The 12,002-nt window shown below is 40.5% G+C and overlaps 1 protein-coding gene across 2 annotated transcripts; it reads right to left on the bottom strand.

The window, feature by feature from the left end:
- Positions 1-297: 297 nt before the first annotated feature.
- TAT (tyrosine aminotransferase) lies at positions 298-10,041 on the bottom strand. 2 transcript variants are annotated; one of them, XR_006727026.2, is made up of 13 exons: positions 9,866-10,041; positions 9,015-9,261; positions 8,759-8,863; positions 6,878-6,945; positions 5,860-6,018; positions 5,521-5,659; positions 5,039-5,091; positions 4,101-4,253; positions 3,360-3,488; positions 2,945-3,028; positions 2,547-2,606; positions 2,132-2,230; positions 1,346-1,365 (listed from the first exon to the last, which is right to left on the bottom strand). XR_006727026.2 is itself a non-coding variant. In XM_010960797.3 (12 exons), the coding sequence occupies exons 2-12, from the start codon at positions 9,247-9,249 to the stop codon at positions 1,225-1,227; spliced, it is 1,365 nt and encodes a 454-aa protein (XP_010959099.1). In that variant the 5' UTR covers positions 9,250-9,261; positions 9,866-10,038; the 3' UTR covers positions 298-1,224. The 2 variants fall into 2 exon arrangements, 1 of the variants encoding a protein (XP_010959099.1); XM_010960797.3 differs by lacking the exon at positions 2,547-2,606 and having other exon boundaries at positions 298-1,365; positions 9,866-10,038.
- Positions 10,042-12,002: the final 1,961 nt, after the last annotated feature.

The following is a 12,002-nucleotide window of genomic DNA, read 5'->3' on the forward strand; positions in this document are numbered from 1 at the left end:
TCTATGCAGTATGTATCTCTCTAAACAAATCTACCTTTACTCAACTGTGGCTTGCACTTGAATTCTTTCCTGCACGAAGCCAAGGACCCACACTTGGCAGGGCACGTCCCAGGGGCTCAACTGAGACCTGGGACTCTGCCCTCCTCACATCCCACATCCGTTTTCCTGCATCACATCTACAAAGAAATAAATGAATAAATAAATGAAACCTAGCAGGTAATACATCAGTCATACTGAGCAATAAGCAGCACCTGAGGATAAAAATTCCCCACCGAGGAGAAAAACGACATCACAGAAGAGAATACTTAGTAAACTTTATTTTTTAAAAAAAGAAAAACAATAATTTATACCCTTGGCAAAATAAAAGATCTTAATATAAATTTTTTTAGTAAACATAGGAAAAGATAATATATATATCAATAAATCAATATCAATGTTACAGCAAAATTAATAATGATTCTATAACAGTGACAAGTGAGGGTATTTATGACCTTTACACAGCAGCATTTCTGGAAGGTCCTCTGATTCCCCCTTTTTTTAAATTACAGATGTGCCCTCATTTTAAGAAAGTGTGATACACATATATCTAAAGTTAAAAAGTCAGTCAATTAAAGGATATTTATTTGCATCAAAAAATAATTCTCTACAAAAAAATTAATGAAAAGTTTCTGCAAGGAATCCATCAAATTAGCAAATTTCTCTCATTTCTAGAATTAATCAAGTACATATGTCCCCAGCTTCTTTCATTATAGCACTGTTGCATAAAGTGAGGTATACTTGATGTGAGGCAGTAACAGAGTTGGGCTTCAGACCTGCCTGGAGAGAGTGTGTTCTTACTTACAGTATGAGGACATGGTTGGCGATACAAGTTCCCTCAACCTTTTGTTTCTCCTGATTCTGAACTGTTAATTTTCTTATCTCTACTGTTTTTTGGGTAACTTTGTTCAGCTAGTACTCTCAAGAGAAAAAGGAAGAAGTCTCGTGGGTGAGGGGCAGATGAATGAATGAGTGAGTCACTGCAGCAGAGCCGAGTGAGATGAAAATCTGGGATTCAGAGTGTGTGTGTGGATATCATCAGGGGAAAGCAGGAGCAATTCTGGATCCTTGGCATGGTCTGAGAGGGCCCTCTCCCAGCAGGAGAACCTGACTCCCTGAGGGGCAGCAGGGCTCAGTCCAGCCCTCCCCTGCTGGATGGGATGCATCCTCAGGAGAATGGACCCCGGCCTACTTGTCACATTCCTCCTGGCTCCCTTCAGCACAGTGGTAGTGCTGCTCACAGAACTCCTGGATCCGGCTACAGGCTTCCAACATCATCACTTCAGGTACTGTGATTACCACTCGGAAGAAATTCGGGTACTCAAAACACTGCAAAAATGAGAGCCTATTATTCTTAGAGCAAGTAAATCTGGGACTGGACCATCCAAATATGGCCAGAGTCCTAATCAGCATGGAGTACTGACACCATTTACCCCAGAGTATCAGTTCACTCAATTCCCACCATTGGGGTGCTAGGCCAGTAACTGAGTTCATTTATCTTAAAAGGAACTTGGGACAAGCTTGATTTCTTCTCACCTAGAATGTTCAGCCACAACTTTTCTTCCCAGATCGGATGGGATGGTGATGGGGGAGAAGCAAATTTTAAATAGAGGTCATGAGACCCATCAGTTTGAATCTTTTCAAATGAAAATACAGTAGTTTCTTGGAACCCATGGGGTGTTGTTTCCAGAACCCCCCAGGCTACCAAAATCTGAGGATGCTCAAGTCCCATGTATAAAATGGCATAGTATTTGTATAATCTACGTACATCCTTCTGTGTACTTTAAATCATCTCCAGATTACTTACAATATCTGATACAGTGTAAATGCGATTTAAATCATTGTAAAGACAATGTAAATGCCATGTCAATCATTGCCAGTTTGCAGCAAATTCAAACTTTGGAACCTTCTGGGCTTCTTTTCCCCCTAATGTTTTCCATCCGTGGTTGGTTGAATCCTTGGATGAAGAACCTACATATACGAGCGCCAACTCTAAGCTTTGTAGGGGAAGAAAAATTCAGGCCAAAGACCCACTCAGGGAGTGCTCCTAAGGCTCCAGAAACTGTTGAGAGTGTCCTGAGAGAGACTCACTCACCGTTGCCGGGAGGCATTGAACAGATTGCTCAGCAACTAACCGCTCTGTGAACGCCACATCATTCTCAAATTCTGGGAAGTGTTCCATCTCAATTCCAACCTATACCAATCGCAGAGAGAGGCAAACTTATCAGAAGGAGGGAAAACAGGACAACTCCCTATACCAGCAATTAAGATAGGACTGCTCTAAAAAATATCTTGGAACTCCACTACTGATAACCAAGAGTTAACAGCTCTTATGAGCTCATGGAATTTTTCATAGGGAAGAGAGGATATATTTATATTGATATTTTAGTTTATTGAAGGGTTCCTTCCTGGATGCTGACACATGAAAGCTGGAAATAGGAAGCCATTGTTTCTCAAAAAAGGCACTATTAGCCTGTGGGCCAGGCAATTCCTGATTGCATGGAACTCACCCAGCTATTGAAAGAAATTTAGCATCCATCGCTCACAAAATGCCAAGAACACCAGTCATTCTGAAAACAAACAAAATTCCCGTATATTCCCAAACACTCCTGAGGAACCAGTATCTCTCCCAATTGAGAACTCCAGTGGTGTGAAAAACCTCTTACTTCTGTCTTACATTGTCTCTATGTCTATATATAAAATGATTCGCTGTGTTGAAGAATTAAGACATTTTAAGAGTTTTCCCTTTTTTTTTTCTAAGTGATGAGGTTAAACCACATCAGTGGGACAATTCAGAACAAGACAATTCCTAAACTGACTAGCTCGGGAGCCCATCTGGTTGTCTTCGCGAGCCCTGCAGACTGGCTTCCCTTGCTTGCCACCAAGTGCCTGCCACCCACATACTCACCATAAGGTACATGGCCCCAGAAGGGCGGATGGGCCGGAGTCCAGGGATGGCAGCCAATGCCCCATAGCAGAGATCAGCATTGGACTATGAGAGGAGGCAGAGACATCAAAGATGAAAAGTTAAGCAAAAGAAAAATGAAGTCATTGAAAGGAGAGCTCACGTCAAACACGGGGAACCTAAGTTTGCTCTGCTGGCATAAGGAGTAACCAGGAAAAAATCCAACCACTCAAAGCTTTTGGCTGGGAGCAAAGTGGATTGCCAGCAGTTAGAGAAATGTGGGTATGTGCACTGATGCCACCTCCTAGTTTGGAAGCCCCATAATGGAACATTGCTTCAGGAATGAGGACCCATGATTCCAAATTCCACTGGAGGAAGTCCCTGACTCCCACAGTGGAAAGCCATGGGCTGCCCTTACCTTGAGGAAGCTTAGAGTGTTGTGGTAGAACTCCTGAGGTGTGCGATGCAGAATGCTTTTCAGAGCTCCCTGGACAAGAGTGCAGGGTCCCAGGATCCGCTGACTCAGCTTCACCAGCCCATCTCGGATCTAAAAGCCCCACCAGCAAACACATTATTTAGCCCTTCTTAAGCATCCTCACTCTGGGGATTCTTGTTCTGACCATTCTTACTATCAAGTCTTTAATTTCTGGAGAAGTGATGGTGCCTAGTGTCATCCTTAGATCAGACTCCCTGGGTTTGTAGTCCAACTCTGCCACCCACTGGCTGTGTGACTCTGGGCAAGTTATACAACCTCTCTGTGTCTCATTTTTCTCAACTGTAAAATGGAGATAGTACCAAGTCTGGTCTCATCAAGTTGTTGGGAGGATTAAATTGAAATAAAGTACATAAAGCACTGGCACACAGTAAGCCCACAAATAATACTGTGTCACTTCTGCTATTGTTTCCTTTTTTGTGGCACCAAAATTGGAGGTAGATGAAACTTCTTCAGCAAGACAGGTACAGGAAAACTGAGTTTTGGAGAGGAATCACTAGTACCATCTTTACCCAGTGTCTTTCCAGACACACAGAACTACAGGTCCAAGAAGAAAGAAAAAAACTCCTCACCTCCTTACTGCTGTGCATGCAAAATAAATAAATATCTAGGGTACCTAGGTGTATCTCCTAAATTAGGCATACTATTTCACCACACAGTTCTGACCTCATTGCCAAAAATGTCTCTTCGGTCATGGATGAGGATCCAGCCCAACCTCCAGCCCGGAACCAGCCAGCGCTTGGCCAGCCCTCCACAGGACAGGATGGGGACGTTGCTACTCAGGGTGGCAAGAGGCTCAAATTTGGAATTCGAAAACACCTAAGGAGAGGGGGTGCTTGTTAGTGTTGTCTTCTGGCTTACTTTCCTCCAAATCCTATGCCTCCCCAAATCTTCCTTAGATCACTAGGGACAGGGCCTCAGCTTTTCAGGCTCATCCCTACCCTGAAACACGATTGGGACCCCCAAGAGGCTTCCAAGGTGACTATCCAGAAACATTTAAGCTGATGTCCAGTCTGGATTAAAGGAAGCCTAAAATGAGGACACTGACCCCAGCCCAGTAATAGGTACAACACCAGGAAGCCAGCTCTAGGAAATGGATGATGGGTGGAGTTACAGATTTCACAGTAGAATATGAGTCCATAACCCCTTATATGAAATTCCTGGGCTCAAGTATGTTGCAAAATGTAGAATGGTGTGGATTTTAGAAAGGCCATGTAGCACTTATGCTATATATTATGCAACAGCCCCGCAGAAATCTGGGACAGCACTCCGTGTTGAGCATAGTAACTGCTCCACCCTTTCCCTCCAGCCTTCTATAGATCTATTAGTGAGATAAATGAAGCCCCACAAATATCTTTATATGAGGCCAAGTCAGATTTTGCCACCAAGTGAATTCCAAAAATCTTCAGATTTTCATAGTTTTTCGGAGAAAATTTGGCTAAGGGATGGTAGATCTATGGATTTAAGAGTGCAGGGATACTGATTCCTGCTGTACTGAAATGATTAGGAGTTGCTTCTGATTACTCTGGATGCCACCTCTAAAGGTCTCATGAGATAATTTGGAGTTGAAAATACGGAAGTGATGCATCCTGCCCAAGACTCACCATGTCTCCATAGATCTCATCTGCTAAGATGGGGACACACTGCCTTGCGGCCACTGAAAATAAGAGAAACACGCTGAAATCATTTTCAATGTGAATTACCTTAGCACTTAGTATTCACCTGGGCTTACTGCACTTCACGCTTCACATTTCTGTGTTTCATCTTTCTCTTTAAGAACTATAGACCTTTCTTAAACTCTTCCAGGGTACAGAGCCTGAATTTCCTATTTAATTAACTAGATATCTCAAACCCTCTCTTCCACATGATGGGAGTGGTGAAGAGGCAAGTATTTCCTCTTTTTCTCCTTTTTCAGGCAAGTCCTACCTTTCCAGTAGCACACCATTCACTGGGGACCCCAGTGGAGCCCTCTCACATCCATCCTAGGCTTGGAACTTAGTGAAGGACTTCATTTCTCATCCCAGGAAACACCTAAAGGATTCCATCCCCATCTTCTTCCCTGTCAAGTGAAGTCTGCTGGACTTACCTGCCAAAATTTTCCGAAGATGACTTCTACTGAACACTGACCCACAAGGATTTGATGGATTATTGACAACAAGACAAGCTGTCTTTTCATCAATCAGAGATTCCAGTTGTTTCAGGTCAATTTCCCAAGACTTCTCTGGCTGGGGAGGAAAAAAGGGTGAGGCTAAAATGATTCTGAAAACTTTAGGAGGAATCTTCACTCAAAAGTGTAATGTAAATAACAAAACATGTCTGTGGCCTCGACCACCCACTTCCAGATCTTTCTCTCCTAAGATAATGGTCATATATTTTTATAACATAGTAATTGAGCACTTGGGTCTAAAATTTAAAAGTTATTTACCAATAAATTGTAGAGTTTGACCTCGATTCCCATAGATTCAGCCAGGGTCCTATAGAGAGAGAAACCAGGTCTCGGAACTAAGATGTTTTGCCCTGGGTTGGCCAACACAGCTAAACAAAGTTCAATAGCCTGACTGCAGCCACTTGTCAGAATGACATCCTATGAAGAAAATAAAAGTTTCATTTTGTTAGAGGTTCCACCAGTAACAGGAGAAAAGAAATTATCAGAAATGAGTGGAGGGCAAAAATAAACCTTTACAAATTCTACGTAAAGTAGTGGGGACTGTACTAAGTCAAAATGGAAAGAAATGAATATGTTTATATATATATATATATATTCATATCTAAAGGTTGTTGAAAATGTTGGGCACTTGAAAGAAATAAATCACTTAAAAAAGGACAGGTTGGCTGTGACTCAGCAGACCTTCATGAGAGATCATTATGACCTTGGACTTTTTCACCTGGTTATTTATTTACTTTTGACCAGAGATCTGAAGTCTGACTCTTTTCTGAAATACAGATGAAGGGCACCTCTTATGTTAAGAAATGTAGACAATAGAGCAGAGGGTGGCATTTAAACTTGGCACTGCCATCAATCCAATACACCAAGGTGCCTCTATTCTCCCACCTGAGCAACCTTAGGGTGAGTGAAGGAAGCTACAGATTAAGAAAAGATCCTGTTGGTAAAATTTAAAAATTCAATTATTTGGTGTTTATGGATTATTGTTTTTCAATTATATTTTACAGAGAATCAAATATAGGGTAACCTCTAAGTCCCCTGAGCCTCCTTGAAGCAGACATCACATAAGTTGTATACAATGTTATTATCATACTGTAATGACATTAAATATAATCTTTGATTAGTGGCTTAACTGTATAAAAAGTCTTTGAACTGCCAACGGGAAATTATCCTTAGTTTTTGTTCCCTTTGAAACTCTTATTCCTCATGGAACTGAAATAAGGAAAAGGGTCGAGTTTCCCAGTATTGCTTCAGAGCTGGTACCTTGTCTGAGGCTCACCTTAGCTTCCAGGGGTGCCTTGGGGCAGTGATAATAAGAAGCAACCTCCTCCCGACTGGATAGGTAGCCTAGGAGAGAAGAGCAGAAGGAGGAAGCTGGAAGTTTTCATTCCACAACTGACAGCTATGCCCTTAAGTCAACAGGTCTTCAAGCTACCTTCTGTCCCAGCTCAGAGCACATACCATTCAGTTTAGCTCTCAGTCGCTGTAGGTAAAGGAGATTATCTTTATATCTTACAATTTTATAATGAGCACAAATGTATAAATAACCAGAAAGAGCCCCCTGGGGGGGAGGTATAGCTCGAGTGGTAAAGCACATACTTAGCATGCATGAGGTTCTGGGTTCAAGCCCCAGTACCTCCTCTAAATATAAATAAACTTAATTACCTTCTCCACCCCCTGCCAAAATAAGATAATTAAATAATACAGTAATAAATAAATTTTTAAAATTTTTAAAAGAGTAACCCAAACTATGAAACACTGCAGCATCTTGGTTACTGTGATTATGTTTTATTTTATTTTAGATTTTTTAATCTAAAATACAGGATTTAGATTTTCCTAAATCCCTTCTAGGGACTATATTTTTTGAAAACTTGTAATTAATGAGTTCATTACATTGGGTCCATTTTAACTTTTTCACATTATACTGTATACCTCTTAGTGTTTTTGTACAATTTTTTCCCTTTTAAATTATATTTTCATACAATATTCCCAAATGTTGGCTTACAAGCTTAAAGTATAGGCAGTTTCTACAAATTATTATGTTTTACAAAATTGACCTTCAAAAAGATGTCTTCAGTTATCAAGGCAAGAGGTAATATTTTGTAATATTTGTTAAATTAATAGTAGAGATGGGTCTCTTGAAGTTATGTAAATTAGCACTTCCCTGATCATTAATAAAGAAGAACATTCTCTAGATATATAATCTGTGTTACATTTGGCATGAAATGTTCTATATCCTTTGAATATTTGTCAAATGGAGACTTGGTTCTGGTTTTTCAGCTTAAATTCGTTTCCTAATACTTTGGATATAAAATTCATTATAAACTTTTTTATAACCTAACTTTCGTTCTTATTTTATTTTGATTTTTCTTTATGAAATTTTATAACATGTAAATAACCAACCTAAAAACCATGTCCCTGATATCTCTTTAAAGTGTTTTAAAAATTCTATTTTAACATGAAACTGGCTTTTTATTCTGTATTAAGAATATGTTTCTATGTGCACATATACACAAGGGATGAGATGTGCAATACTGGAACAAAGTCAAGGAATCACTTATTTTACCAAAATGTTTAGGGTAGAAATGTTTAATAGATGGAGAAAGTTAAACCTAAATAAGAATAATTTCTTTCTCATAAACAGTCTTCTGCCTTCCAACTGGACAGCCCATTCTTTGCTGCTCTTGAGGGCTTTGCGGTTTTTTGTTTTTTGTTCTTTGTTTTGGCTTTGAAACAAACACAGTTACACTGGGAGTGTGATCAGGACTGTAGTTAAAATAAATCCTGAATACATAGAAAAGGAGGAATAAAGCCAAGAAGTTATTTACATGGGGCAATAAGTAAGTTAATTTAGGACCTAGAGGACTCTGTAAAGAAGCAGCTGCAGCAAGATTCAAAACCTTAGTTTAGAATGAACAATAATAGGCTAGGAGCACCAATGAGAAATAAGTTTGTAATGGGAGCCTCGAGAGGGGAGGTGCCATTATGCCAAAGGAAGTCAGGAAAGAAGCTGGACCCTCATGGCTTGAGGTTTAGCATTTTGAGACTTCTTATCTTAGCCTCTCCTTAGGAACTCTGCATCAGAAAAGCAAAGAAAACTTCTAGAAATGTATTACTACTAGAAAAGCACTAATGATTAGGAATCTCAGGAGGAACTTACCAACGGAAGGGGCATAGCCATTATACTTTCCGGAGTCGAGGGCATCTTTCATTGCTTGAGTAACTTCGGGGTCCGTTGGCAGGTTTCCAAACACAGTAGGATCCCCTTTTCATGGGAGAGAAAAAAAGAACCACTAAGAGGTCATTCTTCCAGGCCCAGTGCCCAGACACACCCTCCCCTTCATCCTCTCCAACCAGACTGTGAGGATGGGGCTAAGAGGAACAATGACTGACTCTTGGTCATGTCCCCAGCTCACCAATTGACAGAGCAATCGTGGTCTTGTTTGGGTTTGGCTGCACTTTCATGCTGTCCACAATGGCCCGAATAGGATTGAAAGTTTTGTTGGACATTTCCGAGGGTCTCACGGACCATCTGGCCTTCTTGCCTTTCATTTTTCCCAGCATGGAGCTTTTCCCAGCGACGTTGACATGCACATCCAGAACTGAGGGGAGGTTGCCCTTGCTGTGCATCTGAATCACGTATGGGTCCATCACTAGCAGAGACTATGGGGAAAAGAAAGAGGTCCCTGTGACACTAAAAACAGACACCATCCTAAGGGTGAGGGGTGGAGCTGCATTTGGACCTAAACATTGGGGTGATTTCACCAGACATCTCTTTCCAAATTCTTTTCTCATATAAAGTAGCTCTGTTATGAATGAAGGGAGTTTTAAGACTTTTCACTGAGATGGAAAATAAGCAAAAACTCATTCTACAATATTAGCAGAGAATGTTCCATTGAATACTTATCTACTATGAGATTTGCTATGTGCAACTGTAATCCCTGTGAAAACTTAACCATGTTCTCAGTGAAACCATAGTAAAATGACATGAAAATTGTTAAACAGTGAAAGCATATGTGTTCCCTCATTTCTATGCAAAGAAGAGTCTCCTTAATACTTCAACAGATTGTGTCTTGTCCCGTGCCAAGAAGAACCAGGAAGAATCACTCCATGTTGTTAGAAATTTAGTTAATATTATCATTAGTAAACATAAGCCCTATCCCATAAGCATCTTACTACCTTGTGGGAAAAGAAATCAATACACCACAAAGAGAAAAGCATGCACCCAAGTCACCACCATCAAATTAGATGGTGCTTGAGATTTTACCTTCCAAGTAAAAGAGAAGCAGCCTCCAAGCCACCAAACCAGGAAGTTGTCTCAGTTCTTTGACAAGTTACAGTGGATTCAGATGCAATTCCTGACTCCTGAAATAGTCCCACAAATGGGCGTTGGGCCTGAAAATTTCACGCTATTGGTTCGAGTGACAACTGAGCAGCCAGCCTTCCTTGTTCCTCCTCTCCCTACTTTTTTCTGCTTTTTCCCTCTAACCCTACCTCCACCCCCACCAACAAATCAGGAATTTGTCCTCACTTCAGACATCTGGAGTTCTCTGTGTTAACTCTTTCCAGGCAGTTTGTGAGATGTTTGAGAGGACTGTCAGAGGGGTAGTTGGGATTACAGCTGGGAATTTTTATGAAATCTTTGCTGTTACAAAACAACCTACTAACATTTTAACAGCACAGAAATGTGTAAAGTAAGAAGTGAGAATCCTTCCTTGCAACTTGTTGTCCGAACATTCCATTCTCATTCCCAGGGGCGGGGAGTGGTAATGATTTGGCCGTTTCTATCCATTTACTGAGAGAGACAGATGACAATAGATCAGTAGATCTAAGAATGATGGATAGACAGATGACAGATAGATAGTAGATAGATTCGATGGTAGGTAGGTAGATACACTGGTACAGAATTTTATACATTTTTCAAAACATTCATGGGCTCATGCTCCACAGCTTGCTGGGCAGCATGCTTATTTTCTTCCTACATCTTGAACGTCTTTCCTTGTCAGTCCACAAAGTTCTGCTCCAGCTGGAACAAACTGGGCAGTTAGAGTAAATTAAAGCCCCCTCAATAAATATCTTAAAAGCAGAGTCTCTAAGGCAACCCCAACCTGTGCAAGTTTATCCTTATACTGGGAACTCCCCTTCATTTACCTGCTACAGTGTTACCATGAAAAACAAGATGTCAGGTGAGATCTAAACAAAACCACTTGGCTAAGCAAACACAGCAGAGATCTCGGCCTCCCTGTGAGCCTATGGAAAGTACTACCCACTCAAGGGTTAAAAAAAGCGTCAGTGACCCCATGGTTCAGATCCTACCTGTTTATTTATTGGAAGACAGACGGTTGTTACATAAGCTCTCTCTTCTCCAACTACTTATCAGTGACTTAAGTCTCCAGTGGAGTTAAATAACCTTTTATTTTTCTGGTCCTTCCATATTTTAGAGCTTTGAAGAAAGAACTTACCTAATGCATTCTCTTTCCCACTCCAGTGAAGCAAGCATTTACCACTCCATCTCACCTGTGAAGAAGCAGAAGCACCGGGCAAGGGCAGGAAGCCAGCCAGATAAAAGAGAATTTAGGTTCTGAAGCTGGAAGCCCTGAGCCCTGGGATAGATAGCCCAGACTGCTCTGTTTCAAAAAGTTATGTCTAAATATGGAGATTCCTCAAAAAACTAAAAATAGACTTACCATATGATCCAGAAATCCCACTCCTGGGCATATATATGGAGTAAAACATAATTTGAAAAGACACATGTACCCCACGTACACAGCAGCACTATTCATGATAGCCAAGATATGGAAGCAACCCAAATGTCCATTGACAGATGACTGGATAAAGAAGATGTGATATATATATATATATATATATATATATATATATATATATATATATATATACACACACACATACATATATATATACACATATATCACACACACACACACACACACACACACACACACACAATGGAATACTATTCAGCCATAAAAAGAATAAAATAATGCCACTTGGAGCAATATGGATGGACCTGGAGATTGTCATCCTAAGCGAAGTAAGTCAGAAAGAGAAAGAAAAATACCATATGATAATTGATTACATGTGGAATCTTAAAAAAAGGACAAAAAAAAAAAGCTATGCCGACAATGTCTAAAAAGACAGAAAAGGAATGGCTTGAATCAGCTCAGCTATTTGGCACCCTATAGCAGAAGGCAAATTTCTTGTTTGTGTTACTAAATGCAGTTAAACCTTGTATAGATAGGAGTATACTTCACAGGCTGGATGGACTGCCCTTGGTGAAGCTGCCAACAAGTGAGAACACGGTATTGTTTCCATAGATTTTGTTAAGAGGGAAGATAATTCTTTTCTAAACGCTTTAATTTCACCACCACTCCCTTTTAAAATAT

Source organism: Camelus bactrianus, chromosome 9 (genome assembly GCF_048773025.1).
Source record: "Camelus bactrianus isolate YW-2024 breed Bactrian camel chromosome 9, ASM4877302v1, whole genome shotgun sequence".
NCBI classification, from domain to species: Eukaryota; Metazoa; Chordata; class Mammalia; order Artiodactyla; family Camelidae; genus Camelus; species Camelus bactrianus.